The sequence below is a fragment of the Dama dama genome, chromosome 11 (assembly GCF_033118175.1).
Source record: "Dama dama isolate Ldn47 chromosome 11, ASM3311817v1, whole genome shotgun sequence".
In the NCBI taxonomy this organism is placed as follows: domain Eukaryota; kingdom Metazoa; phylum Chordata; class Mammalia; order Artiodactyla; family Cervidae; genus Dama; species Dama dama.
Genome location: NC_083691.1, coordinates 91,648,414 through 91,673,634, shown reverse-complemented (window position 1 = coordinate 91,673,634; position 25,221 = coordinate 91,648,414). Strand labels below are relative to the sequence as shown.

The following is a 25,221-nucleotide window of genomic DNA, read 5'->3' as shown; positions in this document are numbered from 1 at the left end:
AGATCTGGATATGTGTGCCCCACTGCATTGCTTTGCATGTCAGTGTGTGCCACGGTGCCTGTAAGCGCTCGCCACCCTCTGCCTGTGACCAGGAGTGGGGCCTGCTCTCTCCTTAGTTGAGTCTGCAGTGAGGGACCCAGGTGGTTTTCTGGGTATGGGAACCCGGTGCTGGAGCCATGTGTGTGTGACCTTGGGAGGTGTGTGCATGCTTGCAGGAGCCTGAGAGTGAGGGGGAGCTTAGAACGGAAAAGGCAGTGTCAGAGCGACCAAGAAGCAGAGGACTGGATGCAGTGACCCCCGTGGGTCTCTTCCAGGTGACAGTGGCTACTCAGAGGGACAGATGTTGGGCCACAGCCCCAGGTGGAGACAGCCAGAGCCTCTGTGTTCTTGGGGGATTCAGGGGGCAGTCCTTTATTCTCCAGCCACAGGGACACCTCCAGTTACCTCCCCCTCCTCCACCTGCTGGCAGATGGCTCCTGGAAGCACTGAGCTTGGGGTATCATGTCTTTGGCCTGTAATGCCATCTACTAATATCCAAGTCTTCCTTCCTCATTTCTGTAATTTCCACCTTCTATGCTTTCCTGCATGTGGATTTTATATGGAAAGAGGGAGAAAGAGCTTTTGGGTCTAGAAAGCAACATAGGAGGAAGAAAAGATGCCAGGGGCTTGGTGGAGAGTTGGGGGCAAAGGGGGATGACCATCAAAACCAAACTCTTTGAAATTCTCAATTTTACCTGATTTGAATTTATAAGAGAAAAAGACAAACAGAGGGAGTTTGGCGATATCCACATATTTCTAGATTTAGGGGATATTTGTTCTTGGAATAATTGTAGTGGGAAAGGGGATCATGACTGTGGAAAGGTAACTGCCATCTTGCCTTTGAATTCTGTGGACTTTCCTATCTCTCTGGTAGCCCACCACACCCTTTTTCCTTCATTCGACATAAACATATTGAGTGCTACTATGGGCCAACCTATAAATATTATAGTATTGGTATGACATGCCACTCCCAACAAGAAGGAACACAGTATTGAAACTAAGAGCGTGGTTTTGAAGTCAGTCAAACAGTGCTGGGTTCAATTCCTAGCTTGTCACTGTTTCAGTTATTCTCTGGTGTGTAACAAACCTCCCCGGTATACAGGGGCTTAAAATAATACTGATTTATGATTTATTATGGCCTGTGGGCCGGCTGTGACTATGGGTTCACCTGGCTCTTCTCAGGTGCATACAGTTGAGAGACTGGCTGGAAAGGTGGCCTTTCATCCTACAGTGCCTCTCTACACACGGCATCTAATCACCCAGTAGTCAAGCCCAAGTTTTCTACATGACAGCTGGGTCCCCAGGGGAAGTTATTCCAAGAGGATAAACTCTAAGCAACTGCTTATCAAACCTTGCTTCCATCAGGCTTGATTAACGTCCCACCAGCCAAAGTCACATAGCCTAGCTCTGAGTCAGTGTGGGAGAGGACCACGTAAGGGCAAGGATGCTGGGAGGCATGGCTCATTGGGTGCCACCAAAGCAGCAGTTTGTAACAGTCACTTACTAGTCTTGGACACATGGTCTGGATGTTCTGAGCCTCAATTTCCTCATCTTAAAATGATGATGCTATGTTCTTGGCAGGACTGTCTTGAGCACTAAATGAGAACCATGCTATCTCACCAGAATAATTCGTAGGTAAATGTTCACTGTTTTGATTGTTAGACTGCAAGCACTTTGACAGTGTTACTGTCTTAGTCATCTTGCCTTGAGTCCTCAGTGCCTGGCATGGGCCTTCTACTTGACATCTTTTTGTTGGGTGGATAAAATAGAATGAAGCAGACAAGTTCTAAACCTTGGAGCTCTGCTAGAGCCACGGTGTCGAGAAGACACATCAAGGTCTGACCTCCCAGCGGTGACTTGCAGAGCCAGGGAAGAATATGTTACACAAGCGGATTCCTGGGTTGATTTAGATTGTAACCAGATTCACCCATTCCATGATGAAGAGTGGTGGAAATCACTTTGGTTATGTAAATCAATCTGTTCATCCTCCATTATTCATTGTGATTCCTCCAAGAATATACTCATGTCTGCTCTGTTTGTGGAAGGTGTGAGGATGAGTCAGTTGTATTGCCCCTGCCCTCCAAGTGTATGTGAAGAATAGGATCAGCTGTGTGAACAAGTCCATGACCATCCAGTATGTGATGTTACCAGGTGTTCACACCTGTTTACCATGTGTGAAGAGCTATGGAGAGCAGCGATTCATGTTATGACGTGACTTGAACTGGAGGAGTGGGTGGAAGGCTTCATGGAAAGAGTAGCATCTGAGCTGAGCCTGCAGAATTCACCAGTTCGTGGAGGGGGTCCTGGAAAGAGGGACCAGCAGGAGCCAAGACACAAGCATATAATGTCACATGGCGCTTCTCAGTGAAGCTAAGCCCCACAGGGCTCACTGGGCATCAGCTGGGGCTGGCAAGCTGAGTGGTGGTCAGATTCCAGCCGGCTCTGAGGGCCGGCCAGGCAGGGTAGACTGTACCTCTCAGAAGATGGCCTGCCGTCAGAGATGTCTTTATTAGAAGAAGAATGACATGACTGCATCTCTTCTTGAGAAACCATGAGAATTCAAAGCTGGAGGAGTTAGAGACTCCAGTTAGAAACGGTATCAGCATCCAGACAGAGGGGGATAGGAGATCTGGGGCCTTGGCTGAAGGAAGAGCAACAAATAGAGGTAAATATTTAGAAGATAGTATTGACAAAGGTCAGCAACTGACGAGATCTGAGGGGGACTCTTGAGAATTCAAGGAGGCCTTGGGGTTGCACACAGGGTGCTGAGTAGACAATGAGCATGTTGGTCAAGATGGGAAACAGGAGGAAGAAGCAGGTTTCAGGGTGAGTACTGTGGTATGAGTTCACTATTAGCCATATTAAGCACTCAGCTGCCTACACTAAAATATCATCCATTTCATCCTCTCTGCTTTCTGCTGCTTCTTAGAAGCAGTTTAAAAATAAATAAATAAAAGAATTGCTATAAATTACAGGTCTGAGGCATGGATAACTCCAGGCTAGCGGAAGTGATGGTATAGATTAAAATTAGGTTATCTCTAAGAAGCATTTAAATATGTTCAGGTGTTTTTTGTCTTTAGTACAGTCTGTCATTCTCCCATGCAGCCTCCTCCCCTTCACAGCTGGGCTTTCTGCATCCACTCACTGTCTACTCACATCCTCACTTCACCCCCTCCTCAGCCCACAGCAGCCAGGCTCATCCAAGTGGCCCTCTCTGAAGTCACCAGTGGACCTTTCCCACCTCTGCTCTGACCTGAGTGGTCAACTCCTGTTGTTTCCAGTTTTCTATACTCCTTCCATCCATGACATCCCCTCCTCGCTAAGGTTCCCTGCCAGAATTCCCATTTCTGCTGTTGGTTTTTAGGAACTTCTCGGCTCTTCTCCGTCCTCTGCCTCTCTGAGGATCCACCTTTTCCTCTCTGCTCTCCTCTCTCTGTACCCTCTCCCTGGTCCTGTTCATCCACTTTTGTTTTTAAGCTTCAATTGCCAAAACTATATTTTCAGCTCTATATTGAAAACTATGTATCAGATATTTCTAAGGCCCACTGGAACCGCAAACTCATGAAATCTATAACCAAACTCACTCTACCCCGCAAACCTGCCCTCACTCATTTCCCCTCTTTACTGAACCTCATCCCCATCGATGTAGATCCTCAAACCCCAAACCTGAGCCTGACCTTTGACTCCCACCTTTCATACCCACCACAGTCATTCTGTCATCAAGCCTTCTAAATTGCTCCCAGATCCAGCCTTCTCCCAATCTACACCCCTGCTGCCTTGGCTAATGGTTTCTATGTTGTGTTCCTACAGCCTTCTTCCTGACCCTGGCCCCCTGTAGGCCATTCTCTCAACTACATCTAATTAAGTCTTCGCCTTCCCTTTGGGCTTCCCAGCTGGCCCAGCGGTAAAGAATCTGCCTGACAGTAGAGGAGATGCTGGAGACACAGCTTCAATCCCTGGGTCGGGAGGATCCTCTGGAGGAGGAAATGGCAACCCACTCCAGTATTCTTGCCTGGAAAATCCCACAGACAGAAGAGAGACTAGGAGGCTACAGTCCATGGGATCGCAGAGTTGGACGCAACTGAGCGTGCACACATGCCTTCCCTTTATTCCATAAACATTTCTGGAGCGCTAGTGGGCACTGTTGTTCAGTGCTGGGAAAATAGCAGTGATCGAGAAAGATAATGTCTCTACTCTTATGGAGCTTACATTTTCCTCCCAGAGGTTCCCCAACCCCCAAGTTCCTCAAGCTTAGTGTAGAGGACCTTCTACTTCTTCTGTGCCGGTCTCCTATATAGCCTTTATCTCATGACTGCACCATCCAATGCTTTAGTCTGTCCCAGATCACAGGCTGCTTGAAGGCAAGGATTGGATCTTGTAGGTTTGTGTGTCCTCAACATCCCCAGAGTAGCACCTGGTATGGTTCATGGTAGGTACTCAGTAAATGGATGTTGAATAAATTCATGTTGGAATGGTGTTTAGGAGAGAATTCTAGGTTAGAAATACAGATTTATATGAGTATTAGTTAAGACTTTTGATTGCAAGTGACAGAAATCTAACCCAACCCAAATTATTTTAAGCAAAAAAGGATATGTACTAATGCATATAACTGGAAAAAAGAGGGATGAGTGGGTCTTGGGCATAACTGTACACAGGTTCTCAAAAATGGGTGAGGACTCTCTCTAACTCTTGACTCGACTTCCCTCTGAGTGTTGCCACATTTTTTTCCCCACCATACATGAGTTTTCTCCTTGTGATGGGTGGGAGTTGCACAAGGCCACAGACAGCTTCATCATCCTTAGCTTGTGATCCCAGAAAGACTTTAGTCTTTCATATAAGACTAAAGGAGGTCTCTTTAGTCTTTCATATAAATTCCCAGAGAAGGGTTCAGCGGGCTCAGCCTGAGGAATCATTATGACCAAGATCAGGTACTATGATTCGTCAGCCCTGGGACCACCTTACTAGGGTTGGCAGCCCTGTCAGAACCCCAACATGGAGTAGGAAGGGGAAACTCATCGAAAAGAAAGATGAGATGTTGCTATTAACAGAAGATGAAGAAGACTTGCTAAGCAGATAAAAATAATACTGTTCACTGCAGGAACTCTCAGTGACCACGTGGTAGTGGAAGCCATGACAATGCAAGATTATCAGTGTTTCTGGCAGAGTCAACATGTGAAAATGTGACAGTAGACAAGAGCCAAAGAAGACACACATTTTGAGATGGTTGGTCTTATTTGAGGAGATGAAACTCACACACTGGAAAGCCATTTAAAAAATTTTTAAAAAGCTAATACCTCTGATTGAGTCTTCTACTCAAAGAGAACCTTGGGCTGGGCTTAAAAGTAGACTTGAGATAGACATTTGAGATGGGGGAAGGAGATAACAGGTCCTAAGGATGGTGAAGAGACAGGGCCAGGCTGAAAAAGGAGGCAGGTCTTAGGTCTGCAGAGGTTGCTGGTTTGGGGAGACAAGAATACAAAGTGAAGTGAAGTGAAGTGACTTAGTCGTGTCCCACTCTTTGGGACCCCGTGGACGGTAGCCTACCAGGCTCCTCCATCCATGGGATTCTCCAGGCAAGAATACTGGAGTGGGTTGCCATTTCCTTCTCCAGGGGATCTTCCCTACCCAAGGATCGAACCCAGCTCTCCCGCATTGGAGGCAGACGCTTTAACCTCTGAGCCACCTGGGAAGCCCAAAGTGAAGTGAAGTGAAGTCACTCAGTCGTGTCTGGCTCTTCGCGACCCTGTGAACTGTAGCCTACCAGGCTCGTCTGTCCCTGGGATTCTCCAGGCAAGAATACTAAGGAAATTCTCTAATGGTTCTGTCCAGGTGATCACAATATAGGATTGTGATGGAATTTGAATGGACCACATTTCTGTTTTGCTCTTTTCTCCCCTCCTCCCTCCATCATCTTGCTTGTGTTCAGGCAAAGCTTCATGCTTATGCTGAGGAGGTGGGTAAATCTAGGCAGAAATATTCCTAAGAATGATTTTTAGTCATTTCTCAGCTCCAGGAGACGGAGGGAAACTGTGGGGTGGGCGGGCCTCAGGTGAAGACCCTGGATTCCAGAGACCCCATTCTTCCTCTAGCTTGCATCTCCACACTCAGACCTGTGCCCCCAGGATTACACCTTCCCCTGATCTTCAAGAAGCCTGGCTAGCAAGGTGCTGTGTAGGCGAGATTCCCCCACAGGAAGGAACTTAGCTGGGACAGACAGGCAAACACGGGTGCTCAGACACTGGACAGAATGTGCTTGAAGAATAACCCTGTTCCTGAGCAGCTGTGTGTGTGTGTGAACCACATTCTCCTTATAATATATCCCTCATCACTTTGCCAACTTCTGCAGTTTTACCTATAACCATTAGTCTAGTCAGGTTTTTAAAATTTCTTCCTGAGTCAATTTTGATCATTTATATTTTCCTAGAAAAGCAGTCAGTTAATCCAGATTTTCATAAATTTGGGCCAGGAGTTGTACCTGGTAGCATTTCAGTAACTTTAAAAAATCTTCTCTGTGTCAGTGGTTATATCCTTCTTTTGCCACAGCACTTATTTCCTTTTGCTTTCTCTGTGAATAGATTTGCCAGAGGAATATTTACTTTGTTGGTCTTTTCAGTTGGTAATCTTTTGGATTACCTCTCAAGGCTACTTTTTTGAGTTTTAATAGACATAAAAAGACGATAATATTGTGATAATAAGTGACTAATATTTAGTTTTTAAAACAAATGTTAAGTTGTCTTATACATACTAAGGTACTTTTAGATGAAATAATACAATAACTTGGACTTGCTCAAAATTATCCAGTGGTGGAGGTGGAGGAGGTGTGAAGTCAGAGAACAGTGTACAGATGAACAAAACTGGCCATGAGCTGATAATTTCTGAAGCTAGATGATGAGTACATAAGAGTTATCATCATATTCTCTTTCTTTTGGGATATGTGTGAAAATGTCCATAACAAAAAGTTTTTTAATCCCTGTCTCACTATGCATATCAAAAATTTCTAGATGGATGAAAACGCCTTTGTATGAAAGGAAACCACAGACCCTGAAGTATTTGTTTGCTACCAGTCATTGTGTTTATAATATTATGGTTGTTTGTTCAAAGCCCTTAATTTTAAAAATGTTCTGAACTTAAAAATAGACCAGGGGCTTCCCTGGTGGCTCAGATGGTAAAGAATCTGCCTGCAATGCAGGAGACCCGGCTTTGATTCCTGGGTCAGGAAGATCCCCTGGAGAAGGGAATGGCTATCCACAAAAGATTCTTGCCTGGAGAATTCCATGGATGGAGGAGGATGGCAGGCTACAGTCCATGGGGTTGCAAAGAGTCGGACATGACTGAGTGACTGAAAAAAAAAAGGGAGACCACAAATTACTAAAAGGAAACATAATATAACTATTTATATAATCCTTAGGTAGGGATGGACTTCCTAAGAATGACAACAAAATGAGAAATCCTAAAGATTTTACTGATGCAAACTTTAAAGCTTTAGCATGTCAATAAAGATTATAAACAAAAGTAAAAGCCAATCAACACAAGGAAAAAATATTTGCAGTTTATAAATGACAAAAGATCAATATTATAAAAAGCCTTTACAAATCAATAAGCAAAGATGAACCTTCAGTACAAAAATGAGCAAAGTAGTACCCAGTCAAGTCACCAAAGAGATATAAATGACTGATAAATTGTGGAAAAAATGTCCAGCCATTAGTAACCCAAAAAATGCAAGTGAAACAGCCAGGCCATTTTTCAAATTGGCAAGACTACATCAAAGCCAAAGCATGAAGCTGTGGAATTTGGCTGCAGTTGACAGACGATGGGCACCATTGAAAGATCATGAACAGGAGTTATCTCATATCAGAGGCATCTGGTGGTACCTCATATAGGATGCTAGAGAGCTGTGAGACCGAAGACTGGACTTTGGGCACTTCCAGGGGTGGGGGGAGCATGAAGCAGAAGAGAACAGTTGTGTTGAGAGCATTCAAAGGAAAAATCAGCCAGTCCTGATGGTTAACAGGGAGCAGAATTGAGATGGCCAGGGCTGCGAGTGGCACTGTTGAGGGAAAGAAAAAAGGATGCTGGGGAGTGTGTCAGGGGAAGTCCAGGGTTTGTCTTTTGACACTGTGGGTCATTGTGTTATTCTAGAGCCTCATTCCTGGCAACCAATTCAGATTATTTGATCTACAAAAAAATCTTTGCTGCCTCATGCAATTGACAAGTCCTGGGTTAAAGTTTTCGGCACATCTGGCTCTGTGGCTCAGGGGAGTCATAAGGAGTCTTTTTCTTTACCTGGCCCAAAGAGAGGGCAGAAAGGGCCACCGGCAGCTCCAGCCTCACATCCTGCCAGTTTGGCACAGATCCTGGAAGGGCTGTATTGGCCTGGCCTAGGAAACGTGCCCAGGACCAAGTGACAGCTGTGACTGATGAAAAGGCCAAGGTCATATGAGCTCCCCTGGAAAAGCTCATGGAGCCTGGCGGTGAGGTCAGCCAAACAACATTGACTCAGAGGGGGAATAGTTCTCCAAGGGAAAACTGAGGTGTGTACCTACCAAGGGGGGACTGGAGTTGAGCAGCAACACCAACAAATGTCCATTCCCTTCCACCTCTGTCCAAGATCTAAACAGATCCCCCTTCTCATATAATTTAAAATTTTCCTGTTTTATCGTACTGCAATTAGCCCTCACAAAACTTAAAACACACTTGTCCCATCTCTGGAAGGAGACGCTCCAAGTTCCCCCCCACTTACTATGGCCAGCCCCAATGCAAGTCTTGTCTCTTATGGTATTGAGCTAGCCCCTCCTGGTCTTTCCATTTATGGCCAAACTATAACAATGGAGGAAAAGTCGGATAGCTGAAAGAGCAAAACCCTTCCTGTTGAAGCGGGGAGGTGAGGGAGAACACTGCGGGGTCACAGGTCCATAGCCCGGACCACAAGCTTGACCAGTCAGTGTGGACAAGGTGCCCTGGCCCACCTAGCAGCCGCTCTGGTTCTGCTGTCTTGAGAGCCTGCGTTATCCTTCATGCTTTGTGGCCACGTGCACAAGGGGCTTTGAGGGGTCACCTCCCATTGGTACAAATTTGGGGGCGGGAAAACTTCAGGGGTTGAGTAATCCTTGGCCTTTGTTTTCCAGGTTTGTGGGGCTTTCCTGGCAATACAATCCCTTTAATCATTAGAAAGCTCTCCGTCAGTCTGCATTCAGCCATCCCCAGAGCTATTAACCAAACCAGAGACCTCATTGAAAGTTATAATTCTTGAATCAAGTCCCTGGTGATGGTGTTGGGGGAGGAGGAGGAGTTGTCTCTTAGCAACAGATCTTGGTGCTCTGCCTGTCCCAGGAGCCCATGGTTCTGTGGTTCTAGTAGGGCTCTGCTGCAGGACAATGAAACTCCCTAGTCGGTGGTGAGAGGCAGAGCTCTCTGCCCCTTCTCCCTCAAGCTGCAGCCCCCTGGAAGCCTGCTTGTAATGGAAGCCACGGTGGCCTCTGTTGAGCTGGGAGGAGTTCAAGAGGGCCTGAGGAGTCAAGAGCCTGTGAGGCTCCAGGTTTGTCTCCCTCTGTGTTTCCAGCCTGTCTGTCTTTGCTTGAGCTGACTTTAGCTAGCAGCAAGAACTGGCTCTTAATTATCTGACTCTCAGCCCTATTGAATTACTGGCCTCAGGCAGAAAGGGCCTCTCTGGGCATAGCAGCATTTTCTTCCTTTCTGCTTTCAGATGAGCCCCTTCCAGCCAAAGTATCTCTTGTTGGACATTTTTCTACAGGTCCCCTAAAGTTCTAGCTCACCTCTAGAGGCAGTGGGAGAGTTTAGTTGGCTGCTTTGCTGCTGTGTAGCAGACAGGCGAAGTGGTACTATCCTGTTTAGTTCAGCTAATTCCTTCTTTCAAAAAAATTTGATTTCTGAATCTAATTTGAGTTTGGACCTTTTCCTGGTACAGGTAACACAGACTGGCTAAAGCAGAAAAAGAAATTGACTGGCTCACCTAACTGAACAGACCAGGACCTCAAACTGTGTGAGGAATCGCTCTTTCTCCGGTTCAGCCCTACCTCTCTGTCTTGGCTTCATTGCCAGGTTCCTCCCAAAGGAGACAAAGATGGCCCTCACAGCTTGGCCCGCCCCTGCACTTAGAAAGCTCAGCCCAAAGAGGATGCTTTCCCCAGTAATGCCAGAGAAGTCCTGGAGAAATGACTCATTGACTCAAGTTAGGTGATCTGTGCCCATCTCAGGACTCTGACTGGCCAGGCCTATATCACATTCTGACCCCTGGGGGAACCACCGACTCCCACTCAGAATACATGGACTGAGAAAGTGGGGAAGAAAGGATGGTTCCCCAATGTCCAGGCAGGGCGCTGTTGCCAGGAGGAGGACTGGGTGCTGGGCTGGCATAGAGAACAGGCATCCATCCATACACCCAGGTGTAAAGCCAGAAGGCAAATGGAACTTAAGAGTAGGTCAGGATGGCGAGGTGGAGCTGACAGTAAGGCTTAAAGATATGAGTGAACCAGACTGTGGGAGTGAACTAGATAGAGGCAAAGAGGGCATGAAGGCATACCTCCCATCAGAAGACAGGACGATTAGGAAGACAGCTAGAAGAAAAGGTTAGAGAACCCAAACAGGACAGCTTCACGGCAGCCTGCCCACATGGAGCGGTCAGTGGTATCATCCAAGGGACCAAGTAGGTGAAGACCTTTGATGACAACTACATTGTCTGATTAGCAGATGGCCTGTGACTTGAAACGGCACAGTGACAGCCGAGGTGACTGAAGGCCAGTTACAGGGTAGAGAGCCCACGAGGCAGGGGAAGGGTGATTGGAAGCCAGAGACGAGGCAGGATGGACAGCAGGAGCTGAGGGTGCCCAGGAGTGGGATGCCAGGAAGGGTGGTGACTTGTGCCAGAAGGAACCTGAAGACAAATATCATGGCCCTTGGAGGAAAGGGCAGAGCAGGGATGAGAGACAGTGCGACAGAAGCAGTGACATATACACATTAATATCATCAAGTGAGGTGATTTCTTGGTCACTGCAGCATGGTACCAGTAGTCCACCTGGTTTGATGAGTGTGGTTGCAAGACATGGAAATAAGCATTTTTTTTTTTTTGAGATATAACATACATACAGCTGGTACATATAGTACACTAAACTTAAGTGTACGTATGTATAAACTGTGTAACTTTATGTATATACCTGTAGAGCCACCACTTATAACAAGATAAAGAACATTTTCAGCATCACATAAACTTACCTCCTGCCCCTTTCTAGTCCAGATGGGCCCCAGAGGTAACCTCTATTCTGACTTCTGTCCTGATCCGTTTAGTCTGTTCTCCATGTGTATGGAATCCAACAGTATGCACTCTAGTCTGGCTTCTGTCATGCAGCATGATATTAAATGGATTCATCCATGTTCCATGTACCAACAGTTCCTTCTTATTGCTGGGTAACATCTCATTATGATGGAGAAGGAAATGGCAACCCACTCCAGTATTCTTGCCTGGAGAATCCCATGGACGGAGGAGACTGGTAGGCTACAGTCCATGGGGTCGCAAAGAATCTGACACGACTGAGCGACCGCACTTTCCCTTTCTTTTATCCCATTATGAATATAACACGATTTATCCATTCTACTAGTGATGGGCACTTCGGTTATGTCCAGGTTGTTCCCATTTTAAATAAAACTACTGCCTCCCCCCGCCCCCTTAGAGAATTCTCATTCTTTCTCACTCTCACACATGCACAGTCCTCACGGAGATACTGGAACAGGCCAGTCTCCTCTGGGAGGTCTGGCCATTGGTCTCCCCTTGCCCCTCTCTTGTGGGCACGTGTTTTCTGGGGAAGTCAGTTTCGTCAAGGGTGGGGGGATACGGGTTGGAGGTGGATAGGGCTACCACCCTCCTAAGGCTTGCTCCCCTCTCTTCTAGCCTCCTTGCCCCTGGCTGCCAGCGCCCTGAGCCTGCCTGACCCCTCAGGGGGGCTCGCCCGCGTCCCCCCATGAGCGCGCCGGGCTGACCTCCAGGGCGGCCGCGGTGGAGCCCGGGCGCCACGGGGGCAGCGGGGCCATGGCCTCGCTGGACCTGCCCTACCGCTGCCCGCGCTGCGGGGAGCACAAGCGCTTCCGGAGCCTGTCGTCGCTGCGCGCGCACCTGGAGTACAGCCACACGTACGAGACCCTCTACATTCTCTCCAAGACCAACAGCATCTGCGACGGCGCCGCAGCGGCCTTCCCGCTGGCGCCCGAGCCCGCCGCCCTGCTGGCCGTGCCGGGCGCCCGGCGCGAGGTCTTCGAGAGCACGTCCTTTCAGGGCAAGGAGCAGGCGGTCGGGCCGTCGCCCGCGGCGCCACACCTGCTGCACCACCATCACCACCACGCGCCCCTCGCCCACTTTCCCGGCGACCTGGTGCCGGCCGGCCTGCCTTGCGAGGAGCTGGCGGAGCCGGGCCTCGTGCCCGCCGCGCGCTACGCGCTCCGCGAGATCGAGATCCCGCTGGGGGAGCTGTTCGCCCGCAAGTCCGTGGCCTCCTCGGCGTGCTCGACACCGCCGCCCGGGCCCGGCCCCGGCCCCTGCCCCGGGCCTGCGTCCGCCTCGCCCGCGTCTCCCTCGCCCGCCGACGTGGCTTACGAAGAGGGCCTGGCGCGCCTCAAGATCCGGGCGCTGGAGAAGCTGGAGGTGGACCGACGGCTGGAGCGGCTGAGCGAGGAGGTGGAGCAGAAGATCGCGGGCCAGGTGGGCCGGCTGCAGGCCGAGCTGGAGCGAAAGGCGGCGGAGCTGGAGACTGCGCGGCAGGAGAGCGCGCGGCTGGGGCGGGAGAAGGAGGAGCTGGAGGAGCGCGCCTCCGAGCTCTCGCGCCAGGTGGACGTGAGTGTGGAGCTGCTGGCCTCGCTCAAGCAGGACCTGGTGCACAAAGAGCAGGAGCTGAGCCGCAAGCAGCAGTGAGTGGCCCAAGGGGCCCCCTGGGTGGGTGTGTCCGCGAAAGGACCAGGGTCGGTGATGGCATCACTGTGTTCCCGCCACCATCGTGAGTGTGGCTGTGTGTGCGGCCGAATTACACGGGCCCTGTGGCCACTGGCATGTAATGGTGGTGCGCGTGGGGCCAAGAGTGGCGTGAAGGTGTGTGTTTAGGACTCTGAGACCATGACAGTGTGGCCGCGTTCGTGTGTGTGAGTCTTTCTTTTCCTTCTCTTTCCTCCTTCACAAGGCTGTTTCCTGATTGTGACACCAGACTCTTCTGCCAACCCAAAGACAAGGCTCAATTCTCTATTTTCCCTTTGCTCTTCTCAGGTTTTTTCCTATCTATTGTATCATTCTTTTCTCTCCTCAGAGAAAAACTTGAAAATATTGTTTCTACTTGTCTTCGATTTCTTTCCCCACTTGAACCCAATCTGATCAGGTGTCCACCTCCATCATTATCCTCCGTGTCATCAATGACCTTCATGTTACGAAGACCAAGTCATCATCTTACTTGGCCCCTTGGCAGCCATTTGACACAGCTGATCCTTGAAACATATCTTTTAACTTGGCTTCTAACCCAAGGTGTGCTTAGAGTGTGCTCCTGGAATTTCCATCTCTTTCTGTTGGCCTCCTCTCAGCCTTTGCTGGGCTTATCCTCATTCCTCTGGTCTTGAAATGTAGACTTATGAAGTACATAGATGTCATCTGTCCCCATGGTGATAAACCCCATGGGGGCAGGGATTTTTTTCTGCTTTGTTCGCTGCTGTAGCCCCACACCTAGAACGGTGCCTGGTGCCTAGAAGGTGCCCATACATGTTGAATGGATGCATGAATGACTATGAACATGTGAGAGTAAATACTCACATGTCTCTTTTAAGTATGTTGTGTGTCTGTGCAGCTCCTGGAGGTTGGTGCAACTATAAGTGTGCTTTTCTGCATCTGAGAACATTTCTGAAAATGTGTATGTGTGTGTGTTTGAATGTGTTGGTAGGACTGTGCCTCAGCCTGTGCGTGCCTGTGGATGAACGCTATATGAATTTGTGTACATGAGTGTGTGGGGCTGGCTACTGGGCTGTGTGGACTGTGTGTGCCCCTGATTGGGCTTCTGGAGGGAGGAGGTGGCTGTGTGTGACTGAACATGCCTGTGAGCACTTCTCTGGTGTCTGTTTATGTGCTTGGGTCTGGGTTGGTGGGGTGTGAACGTATGCATTTCTCTATGCGCTGTTGTGTGGGCAGTGTTCCTGGGTGTGTTCTGCATGTACCCATGTGACCATGAGCAGACACTGTGGCCAGCTTTGCCCTCGTCTCTTCCTACTCTTCAGGGTCTCCTCCAGTGGGTGGGTGGGCAGCCAAGCCAGGGCACTGGGGTAAGAGACTGCTCTGGGCCCAGGGAGGTGGTGCAGATCGACCAGTTCCTGAAGGAGACGGCGGCACGGGAGGCCAGTGCCAAGCTGCGGCTGCAGCAGTTCATCGAGGAGCTCCTCGAGCGGGCCGACCGGGCCGAGCGGCAGCTGCAGGTCATCAGCAGCAGCTGTGGCAGCACGCCCAGTGCCAGCCTGGGCCGCGGAGGTGGGGGAGCTGGTGCGGGGCCCAGCACTCGGGCCCCAGGCAGGACGGTGAGTGCCCACCTGCCTTCCCTCCTTTGCCTGCACACCTGACCCCTACCACCTTGCCTCATGCATGCCTGAATCCCCCTCTGATACTCCGTGCTTCCTTCTTTGGCTCTTCCCCATGAGCAGACTGTAGGCCTGAAGTAGGGGTCCGGGAATAGGGGAGCCCCTCCCTGAGGCTGTAGTGAGATACCCCCCAGCAACCCCAGGCCTCAGGCAGGGGCTCACCTCTGCCCGTCTCTGCAAATGAGAGCCCAGGAGCCACAAGCCGGGGTCTGGGGTGCGTGGTGGGCACCGGGAGGGGGCTGGTGAGCCAGCTTCTCTGGGCTGTCTGTCTGTCTGCTTGTCCATCTCTCCCAACTGTTTTTCTTTTTCTCTCTCTTCTCCCCCATCTCTGATCTCCATCTTGTACCCTGTTTCTCCCACTGCTTCTCATCCTCTGGCCCCCTCTGCCTCCTGCCTTTCCTTCCCTCTCTGGGGGCCCACAGCGAGAACACCACGCAGGCCCGGCCATGCCTAGCACGTATGCAGTGTCCCGGCATGGCTCCTCTCCCAGCACAGGGTAAGCCACGGGCCTGGCCCGTCCCCGCACAGCCCACCCTCGCCTAGAAAGATCCACTGGTCTGCTGGCCCTTCTGGGGCTTGGCTTCTCCCCCTCCCCTCATCCTCCTTGGGTCACCTCTGTCTGCCTTTCCACACTCAGAGGGGACTCTTGGACAGTAGGGTGGGTGGATTGCCCTTGGCCAGTGGTAGGTGGCCTGGAGCGTTTGGGCAGGCCTAGGACCCCTTGCTCCTCACAGTCTGGTCCACCCCCCACCCCAGGGCCTCCAGTCGCATCCCAGCTGCATCTCAGAGCTCAGGTTGCTATGACAGTGACAGTCTGGAGCTGCCCCGGCCAGAAGAGGGGGCCCCCGAGGACAGCGGCCCCGGGGGCTTGGGCACGCGGGTCCAGGCTGCCAACGGCGGCTCGGAGCGGGCCCAGCCCCCTCGCAGCTCTGGACTGCGGCGCCAGGCCATCCAGAACTGGCAACGCAGACCCCGTCGACACAGCACGGAAGGGGAGGAAGGTGACGTCTCCGACGTGGGCTCCCGAACCACCGAGTCAGAGGCTGAGGGCCCCTCGGATATCCCCCGCCCTGGGCCTGCCATGGCTGGGCCGGTGAGCAGCTGCCGGCTCTCTGGTGAGTCCTGAGGGGGTGGGTTCTGAGAGGCCGGGTTTTCCGTGGTGCTGACTGCTCTCAGGGGACACAGGGGAGGCAGTAAATCTCCTGGGCTCCTGCACCGCCTCTCCCCTTGCTCCAGACTTCCCACATGTACAGGGTCCTGCAGGCTTAGGGCAGGAGCTGCTGGGACACGGGGATCCGTTCCCGTGACATTCGTAGGAGAGGAGTTGAGAGTTCAAAGTGAAGCCAGGAGTCAATGGGGCAAGCCCTCTCCCGTATCCATACAAGGCCACATGCGTATGTGGGTGGGTCCGGGGCTGAAAGTTCAGGTCAGGGTGCATGGCTGTGCCTGGTGACTGCTTTGGGCAACTTCTCACCTGCATTCTGTTCACAGATGCACGGTTTCTATCCAAACCCTTTCCTTCCTCCAGTCTTGACTCAGTTGCCTCCTCTAGGGGATGACTTTGGACTGTGTGATGATATATGACCTCAAAAAGAAAGTTCACTTCAGGAAGGGCCACCTTTTTCTAATTTGCAAAATTAGGGAGGGGGATAAGGCAGAGGAGCGGGAAGCAGAGACCCTTTGTCCCTCCTTGCCAGTTTCTGGTCCCCCAGCATGGTTCTGTCAAGCGCATTCCTCCTGCAGTTCCTGCCCTACCCCAGCTCCCCGCCTATATAACCCCCCCACTGACCTCTGACCCTGTGGTATTGTGCAGCCCGCCCAGAGGGAGGCAGTGGGCGGGGTCGGCGAGCTGAGAGGGGCAGCCCCTCCCGCTCCAATGAGGTCATCAGCCCGGAGATCCTCAAGATGCGAGCAGCCCTGTTCTGCATCTTCACCTATCTGGACACACGCACTCTGCTACACGCTGCCGAGGTCTGCCGGGACTGGCGCTTCGTGGCCCGCCACCCCGCCGTCTGGACCCGGGTGCTGCTCGAGAATGCCCGCGTCTGTTCCAAGGTGCCTGTCCCTCTCTGCCATCCTGCTCTCCCAGTCACCCTTGCTGTGACCCCATCTTTTCCCTGGCAAAGTCTAGCCCTGCAAGGGCTGGTAAGGTGGTAACCCTTACCACACCCCAGCTTCAACCTGGCTCCCCGAAATGTTCTCCTGAGGCCTCCCATCCTGGGGCTGGTCCATCTCCCGCCAACCAGACTCACATCCTATTATACCCAGATATCTCCTCTCTCCCTGCAGTTCCTGGCAATGCTGGCTCAGTGGTGCACCCAAGCCCACTCGCTGACACTGCAGAACCTGAAGCCCCGGCAGCGGGGCAAGAAGGAGAGCAAAGAGGAGTATGCCCGGAGTACCCGGTGAGGCCATGGGGTGGGGCTGGGGGGACCGCTCCTGGACTGCAGACCCAGAGTGATGTCAGGGTGCTTCCCGGAGGAGGACCTGGCTGCAGACGGTGCCCTGACTTCTTGGCCATCCCCAGGGGCTGCTTGGAGGCAGGCCTGGAGTCTCTGCTGAAGGCAGCGGGGGGAAATCTGTTGATCCTGCGCATCTCCCACTGCCCCAACATCCTCACTGACCGTTCGCTGTGGCTGGCTAGCTGCTACTGCCGTGCCCTGCAGGCTGTCACCTACAGGTGGGTCCCCACTGCTGGAAGCAAGGCCTTGGCCCGAGGGATCCCTGGGCTCTGCATACGCATACCTTTTCCCCCTCCCCGCAGGGCTCTGGGGCTAAGGGACCCAAGAGCTCTGCAGCCCAAAGGAAAGGAGCAGAGGCCTCCAGAGTGGGTGGCCCCAGCTTTTGTCTTTTCAACAGAAGCGCCACAGACCCAGTGGGCCATGAGGTCATCTGGGCCCTGGGCGCAGGCTGCAGAGAGATCGTCTCCCTCCAGGTGGCGCCACTTCACCCCTGGTAAGCAGAGGCAGTGGTGGGGATGGGCAGGGTGGTGAGTGGGGCTGAGGACCCAGCAGACCTGGGCCCATTCCATGTGCTGTTTGGGATGACAGATTCACATTCATCAGTCTGTCTTTAGGCTTCAGAATCAGACGTGGGGTCATGGCCTGGCTTGCGGGCAGTGTGACTTTGGGCTACCCAGTCGTGCCTTAGTTTCTCAACTGCAGAGTGAAAGTGGTATCAAGCATCTGTGGATCTCGTTAAGCCTGTAGCTGGCTCAGATGAGATGTGTGCCTAAAGGCTGCAGAGCCCACAGCGAGTGTTCAGAAACGCTGGCCTGAAATAGCCAGCTTTGTTTGACACAAGAAAGGCAGTTAGGGAGGTCAGTGTATAATCCACAAGAGAGCTAGTTTTCAGAGAGTCCAGGGTGTGAGATCATTCATCGCTCTACTTGGAATTCTCAAACCACCAGGCTTTTTCACTCCCTGTGTGTGCCCTGCAAGACTCTGTCTTCATGACACCGCCTCCGGGGTCCCCAGTATCCCATCACTAACACTCGAATTTGTCACTGCTCCCCTGTCTCCATTCCTCTTGCACCTTGTCCTAGCCCCTATCTAGTCAATTTTACAATAATTTCTCTATGTGTCAGTCTACACCAGACTCATGTTTCTTGGGGCAGAGGGTGTGAATGTCCATTTCTGTGTCCCTGGTACAGAGCACGTGGCAGCCGCTGGGGATTGTTAAGTGATGAAGTAGGTTTGCTGTGAGTGGTGGGCAGGGCCCAACAAGCAGTGAATGTGGAAAGGAAGGCTGGGCCAAGGTCAGGTCTTGCCTAAGAGATTTAGATTTTTGCATTTATCTAGAAAGCACTGGGAAGCCATTGGGGGATTATAGATCTTAACAAATGGGATTGCATCAGACTGGTAGCATCCTTTGTCTTCCCCTACACTGCGTACCTCTTGGAGGCAGGGTCCATGTCTATATGTCACCACTGTGTCCCCAGTGAGTGAGTGAAAGGCACTCAGTCATGTCTGACTCTTTGTGACCCCATGGACGGACTGTACAGTCCATGGAATTGTCCAGGCCAGAATACTGGAGTGGGTAGCCGTTCTCTTCTCCAGGGGATCTCCCCAACCCAGGGATCGAACCCAGGTCTCCCTCACTGCAGGTGAATTCTGGCCCAGCTGTTGTTCTTGGTCATGGCAGAACTTGAGAAGCATTTTGTTGAATGACCGACTGAGAGAATGTGGGAGTGAGTGCAGCCACTGGGTGAACTGGCAGGGAGACGAGCTGCATGATCAGATGAATGCTGATTGTGGTCTGAGTGTGGGTTGGAGGGTTGTTGAGGAATCAGAATCTGCAGGTCTTGGCAGGAAGTGAAGGAGGAGGAGTCAGGGAAGATCCCAGGTTTCTGACTTGAACAGTTGGGTGGTTGGTGGGGCCCTCGCCCTGTGGGGCAGGTCCTGACCGAGGAGCGGACTTAGGATGGCATGCAGCCAGGGGCTCCCTGACGACCCTCCCTCCACCCCATTCTCCAGCCAGCAGCCCATGCGATTCAGTAACCGCTGCCTACAGATGATCGGTCGCTGTTGGCCCCACCTCCGGGCTCTGGGGGTCGGGGGCGCCGGCTGTGGGGTGCAGGGCCTGGCATCGCTCGGTGAGTCTCTCCGTGGGGCTGGCGTAGGGGGTGATGGGAAGCAGGCATGGGTGCAACAGTGAAATCATAGCGGGGCTTGGCCTATGGTGTGAGTGGTGGCAGGAAGTGACCTGGGTGTTTGTCAGCAGGCCCTCCCCTCTCCTTCCCTCTTCCTAGCAAGAAACTGCATGCGGCTGCAGGTGCTGGAGTTGGACCATGTGTCGGAGATCACCCAGGAGGTGGCGGCTGAGGTCTGCCGGGAAGGCCTGAAGGGCCTGGAGATGCTGGTGCTCACAGCCACCCCCGTAACCCCCAAGGCCCTGCTGCATTTCAACAGTGAGTGATGGGGAACATAGGTGGGGTACCACTGTTGCCTCTTACCATGTCTTGTCAGCAAGTAGCATAGCCAACTCCCTCTTGCTCCTGGTCAGCAAACACCAACACTGGGGTCAGGTTGACCGGGGTTCTAGCCCTGGCTTTGCCACCGGTGCCTTCTGAGGCCAGGGTGGCATTGAAGGCCTGCCAGCATCTGACCCGAATGGTTCAGTTCAGCCAAATGGGCATGTGTTGCCCTGTGCTCCGAGATATGGGCTGTTCAGCGTCATCTGCCATCTGCCCCCACGTGAGCCTCCAGCCGAGGGCCAGGGCTGAACAGATGGGTTCTGGAACTTACTGACCTACGTGTCCATTCTGTCTTTACCGCTTATTAGCTGTGTGACTTTGGGCAAGTTACTGTACTTCTCTTGAGTCTGTATCCCCATCTTTAAAGCTGAATGCTAAGCTGAATGGGCAGGAAGATTAATGAGATAATGTGTGTGAGCCCCCCAGGACAATTCTCAGGGTGAAGCCTTCAGCACGCCTCTGCTGGCCCCTACCTCCCTCTAGCCCCCACTCCCTCCCTGTGATTCCTCCACCTTTATTAAGGATGCAGGTGCCCAGCTTGAGCTGCACACACCCAAGTGAGTCCCTCATGGGGGACCATTTTGCCCCTGGCAGGACCCCATATCCTGAGCACTGCAGGTTCCTTGACTTTCTTATCATCGCCAGGATCCTCTTCTTCCCTCCCCTTCAATCTCATGGCCCTGCCCCGGGCTGACCGTCAGAACTAACTGCTTGGCCTCCAAAATCTTAACCTCTAGAATCCTTTCAGCCTCCTGACCTTCTTGCTCCTCCTCCCCTGACTTCATGGCAACATCCAATCCCTTAAGCTCTCTGCTCCCCGCCTCTGCTCCTCCAGTGCTCTGGCTGGCCGAGACCCAGCAGCTGTGCCTCAGCTACTCTGCTCCTGTAGTTCATCTCCGCATGCCCAGACCATAGCACAACGGTCCCCTCTGCCAGCGAAGTTGCTGGAACCCCTTCACAGCTGGCTATCATCCGCTCGTCCTCCCAGAGTCCACCACAACCTGTGCTCTGGGACCTCACCCTCTTTCTCTCCTTGCCCAGGGGAGCCCGGGGCAGCATGGATCTGCTCCCAGCGCCTAGCACACGGTTGTCTCTCAGAGTGTTCTGATTTCATTAATTGGTAAGAGGAGAGAAGACAGGCCTCTTGCCCAGGTCAGACGTGGGCCCCACCTTACTCACCTTTTCCTAGGCATCTGCCGGAACCTCAAGTCCATTGTGGTTCAGATTGGGATTGCCGATTATTTCAAAGAGCCCAGCAGTCCTGAGGCCCAGAAGCTGTTTGAGGACATGGTAACAAAGCTCCAGGTGAGCAGCTGGCTCTGATCAAGAACCCCCAGGGCACCCCGCGGCTGGGACTGGTGACCTGGGTGTTTGAAGGGAGGGCTCCGCCTGCCTGCCCCAAGGGGAACTTACTCAGGTTTGGTCCGCAGGCCCTACGGCGGAGGCCCGGCTTCTCTAAGATCCTGCACATCAAGGTGGAAGGCTGCTAACCCGGGTTGGGGGCGGCAGGGTCCCTGCCAGCCCCACACCAGCCACGCTCTTTGGACCTCCAGAAGGACCCTGATCTGGACTAGACTTTTGGAGGCGTGGTGTTATCCCTGGTTTCTGGGAGAGGGGTTGTCAGTCTCCTGTCCTCCTGCTGGGACGGTGGAACGCAAGCCTGACCCTGAGCGCTGCCTCTCCAGGGCAGGGGCTTGGACGGCTGGCCCCCGACCCCCACCCCACCCCATCTGGAGCAGCCCTCTAGGCACGGCCAGCGAAGAGCTGAGTCTCCGCCAGCACTTGGTGTCACCGCCCTGAGGATCTGCAATAACCACCAGGGGCTCCTTGGCTGCTCAGGCTGTTGGGGCAGGCCTCCCCTTTGTGAGGCCCAGCCTCCTGGTCGGGAGCCTCTGTCAGGCCCCAGACCAGAGGGGTTGCTCCAACAGACAGCTCAGACTTGGCCAAGAGGCCCTTCTCTTCCCCCTGCCCAGTCCCAGCTCTCTGTGGGGCATCCCCTTCGGGCAGCCTGCCAGGGCTCTGGGTCCATATTCTCCAGGGATAACCCTAGAGGTCTTGGGGATGTGGTCAGCTGAAAGTGGGAAGTAGGGGGGTTCAGTGAGGTAGTGGCGTGGGCTTTGAAGGGCAAGACATCTATCCAGAACTTCTCCCCAAGACATCCAGGCCACGCCTCCCAAGGGTGGATATTGCCAGGGCAAGAACACTTCCGAGTTTTTACCGCTGTAGAGAAGACAAGACTCCTCCCAGCCACCACATATCCCGTGACACCAGAACTAAATTCTGAGCTACCAGGTACCTGTTTCTGTACCTTCCACCGACCCCGAGCCTCTGGAGGGGGCCAGGTCCCAGCTCTGGGAAATGCTGTCAGCAGTGGGAAGCGGTGCCCGTCCTCAAGGAGTATACTTCTAATCTGGGTGCTTGGACAGGAATCTGATGGCCTTTGGGTCCCCAAGGTTATGTGAGAGGAAATCACTTGGCTGCCATCTGCTGGGCCCTGGAGGAGGCTGTAAGGGGGTGGTTTAGTTTGCTTCCTTGTCCGGTTACCTTGCTGGAAGATGTGGCCTTGGTGGGGAGCCACAACTTTGGGGCCCAGAGGGAGGAGCCCCAACATTGGACTTGTCCCCCCTCTTCAGTCTCCACTGACCCATGGACTGAGGGCTGTGTTGGGGGGTCTTCTGCCTGGGGCAGTGCTGGGACCTGAACCAGGATCACTGGCTTAGAGTGCAAATGGGGGCTGTCACTGACCCTTGCACGGTTTCCAAAGGGTCAGGTCCTGGCACTATGGCTCTAAAGACTCAGGTCTCCCAAGTTCCTCCTCTTAGCCCTCCCACAGTGGCACAAAGGCCATGGGTCCTGCCAACCTCCATTTGGAAAGTTCTTTCAAACAGTAATCTGGACCCATCTTAGGGTTTCCTTCTCTCTTGCTATAAGATAGGCTTTCAGCCCTAAACATTAGGGCACTGGTTCTGGCTGGGGCTGGGCTCCTCTAGTTTCCCAGTCCTTTCCGGGAACCCAACTTTTCTGCCGCAACCTGGCATCAGGACATCAAGACCCACTCTGGGTTTCCCTGCAACAAGGCCTCCAGAGCTGGGACCCTCACAGGCTCAGAAGCGTATCCAGCTCTCCTGGCTCCCCACACAGCTGTGTCTTGCTCTTTTTGTTGTTGATTTTCTTCCCGTGACTTGTTCTGGCCCTACATCTTGAAGACTCCAAATACCAAGGGTGGCATGTCAGTATCTCCATCTAGTCCTGCACGAAGCCTTGGCTGTGTGGCATCCCCACCCCAGAGCAACTGGTTCTGTTGGCTCTAACCTCCCAGTTCTGTCCCCAGGAGTCATGAAGGAGAAGCACAACTTTCCTCTGTTCTGGGGCTGGAAGGGAGGTGGAGGTCCCCTTGGCCTGGCTGCCCTGGGTGTGTCTGTTCTGCTTTACCAGCGGCACCCTTCATAGCCCCTGCTGCTTGTGACCCCAGGACCAAAGGTACTGCCCTCCCTCTGTCTCCTGGACAAAGCACAAAGGGATGCCTTGCTTGGCCTGAGCCTGTCCTACTGAGGGACTTTTTCTGTCCCAGGAAGCCTCCATCCCTGAATACAAGGCTTTGGGCAACCTCCCTGGGAAGATGCCCAGTGGAATGGCTGCCATTAGTTCTGGGCAAGGTGAGGCTGCACGGGCAGCGAGCTCGAGTGAGAAAGATGGTGCTGAAAGGCCTGGTGATTGTTAAGTTCCTTCTGATCAGCCGCGCTGAGCATCACCAGCACTGGGGGCAGCAGGGTGAACAGGACCCCCCTCACCTGTTGGTGGGAAGTTTTTCCTCTCCACGAGCTGGCTGTTTCCAGAAACCCACCGAGTCCCCCATCCTTTGTTTTCCAGCTGAGTGTGGGTGGATGCACAGTGCATAGGTCCAAGTCCCTGCCCAGATGGGTCACAGTGTGTCCCACTGCACACCCAGGACTGATAGGCTTGTGTGCCCTAGCCTGGATGTCTGCCCTGAGACTGCTGGGTGTGTGGGCTTCCACCTGTCCTCACCAGCTTGGTGGTAGTTTTGCCTCTCCTCAGGGGGATGAGCCCTTAGTGGGGGGCACCTCATCTTTCACTCACCCAAAGGGGAGCCCTCTTTCATATCTCACAGCTGATGAGATGCAAAACAGGACTATCTGGGAGACCAAACCAAGGCAGGCCCTGCTCCAGTGGACCCAGCCGGTGTAGAGGCCCCATGGGTGATGGCCACTTGGTGTCCTTACCACCTCCCTGCCAGCCCAGCACCTGGTAGACTTGCGGCGTTTGTCTTGAGTACATCATGCTTTATTCAGGCTGCCTCCCCACAGCACTGGCAGGGAACAAAGGAGATGATGTACCTGGATCCCTGAGGGAGAGAAAGCGGGCCGCCCGGAACCATGGCTTTTACTGGCCAGACCACCTCGGGACCAAGGCAGAGTGGAGTTTGAGCCAGTCCTTCAGTTGCTGGGGTGGGGCGGGGGGAGGGAAGGCGGCCTCCTTCCCAAGTCCTGCTGCTGAGAGGCCTTGACTCCATGCTTTGTCTCTGGGTTCTGCATGTCCCCCTGCTCCTGGTCTCTAGTCCTCTGGGCTGTGGGTGGGGAGCCACCCATGCCTAGTCCTCTTGGGTGCTAAGCCGATCTTTCCAGAGTGACTATTGGTGCCAAAGACCCAATTCCGGGTGGGCTTGGGGTGAAAACAAGCTGGGGATCGGGTATAGGGCCCAAGCACCCAAAGGAGTTAACTCATGCTTTAGGATCTGTCCCAGCCCATCAGTCCCTGAGGAGTGGAACTGCCCTCCCCCAGGGGCCTGGCACTTCTCCCTACTCCTGGTGGCTCTGCTCTCTCACCCAGCCTTTTCCCAGGCCCCATTTCTGTATATACTGCTGTGTAACGTGTGTATGTGTGTGTGTGTATTTATTCCTGGACAAGTGTGTTCATCTGCAGCCTTGCCTGAGGATAAGGTTTAGTTAGGATTGGATGAAGATCAGAATAGCAGGGCCAACTAAGGCAACCAGCTCCTAGTCTGACCCCAACCCCTTGGGACCCTGGCCAGTCCCAAGACTGCCCCGACAATCAGGCAGGCTTCCCCGCTGCGAGTCCAAGTCTCGCCTGCCGCTGCTGGCAGGGGCCCAGGCCTCAGCTCTGCCCTGGCCAGGGCCTAGCGCTCAGGGTCAGGCTCGCCCTGTGGCTGGCGCCAGTAGGCCTGGCTCGCATAACCCTGCTGGCGGGGACCTCCACAGCTGGCCCCCATGCCATGCCCCCCCGAACAGCCAGGTGCAGTGGGCCTGAGCTGAGGGGAGCTTTCCTCACCCCAAACACATCAGGCAGAGGGGTGCACAGCAACTTTTGGTTTTGTTTCTGAAGTGGTGCCTGTACCTCCAGCCCCCAGGGGGCCTCCCCTGGCCCCACTTTTCTGCCCCACCCAGGCACCACCATCCCAGCACTTTGCTCCACATCGCCCATAGATGCCCTTTGCCGAATGTACCCGAGCGTATTAAAAGGACTCCAATGGGCATCTGAATTTGTGGCTTTGTATCCAATAAAAGATGGTGAAACTGGAATAGTATCTGCCTCAGGAAAGTAAATGGTAGGTGGCCACATTT

The 25,221-nt window shown here is 53.0% G+C and overlaps 1 protein-coding gene across 1 annotated transcript; it reads left to right on the top strand.

Moving 5' to 3' along the window:
* Nucleotides 1-12,079: 12,079 nt before the first annotated feature.
* Nucleotides 12,080-22,053, top strand: FBXO41 (F-box protein 41). The gene is made up of 12 exons (XM_061156320.1): nt 12,080-12,951; nt 14,361-14,586; nt 15,069-15,142; nt 15,403-15,761; nt 16,460-16,701; nt 16,936-17,051; nt 17,174-17,326; nt 17,506-17,601; nt 19,122-19,240; nt 19,397-19,555; nt 20,811-20,926; nt 21,052-22,053. Exons 1-12 carry the CDS (start codon nt 12,080-12,082, stop codon nt 21,109-21,111), a joined length of 2,592 nt encoding a protein of 863 aa, XP_061012303.1. The 3' UTR covers nt 21,112-22,053.
* The last annotated feature ends 3,168 nt before the right edge of the window (nt 22,054-25,221 follow it).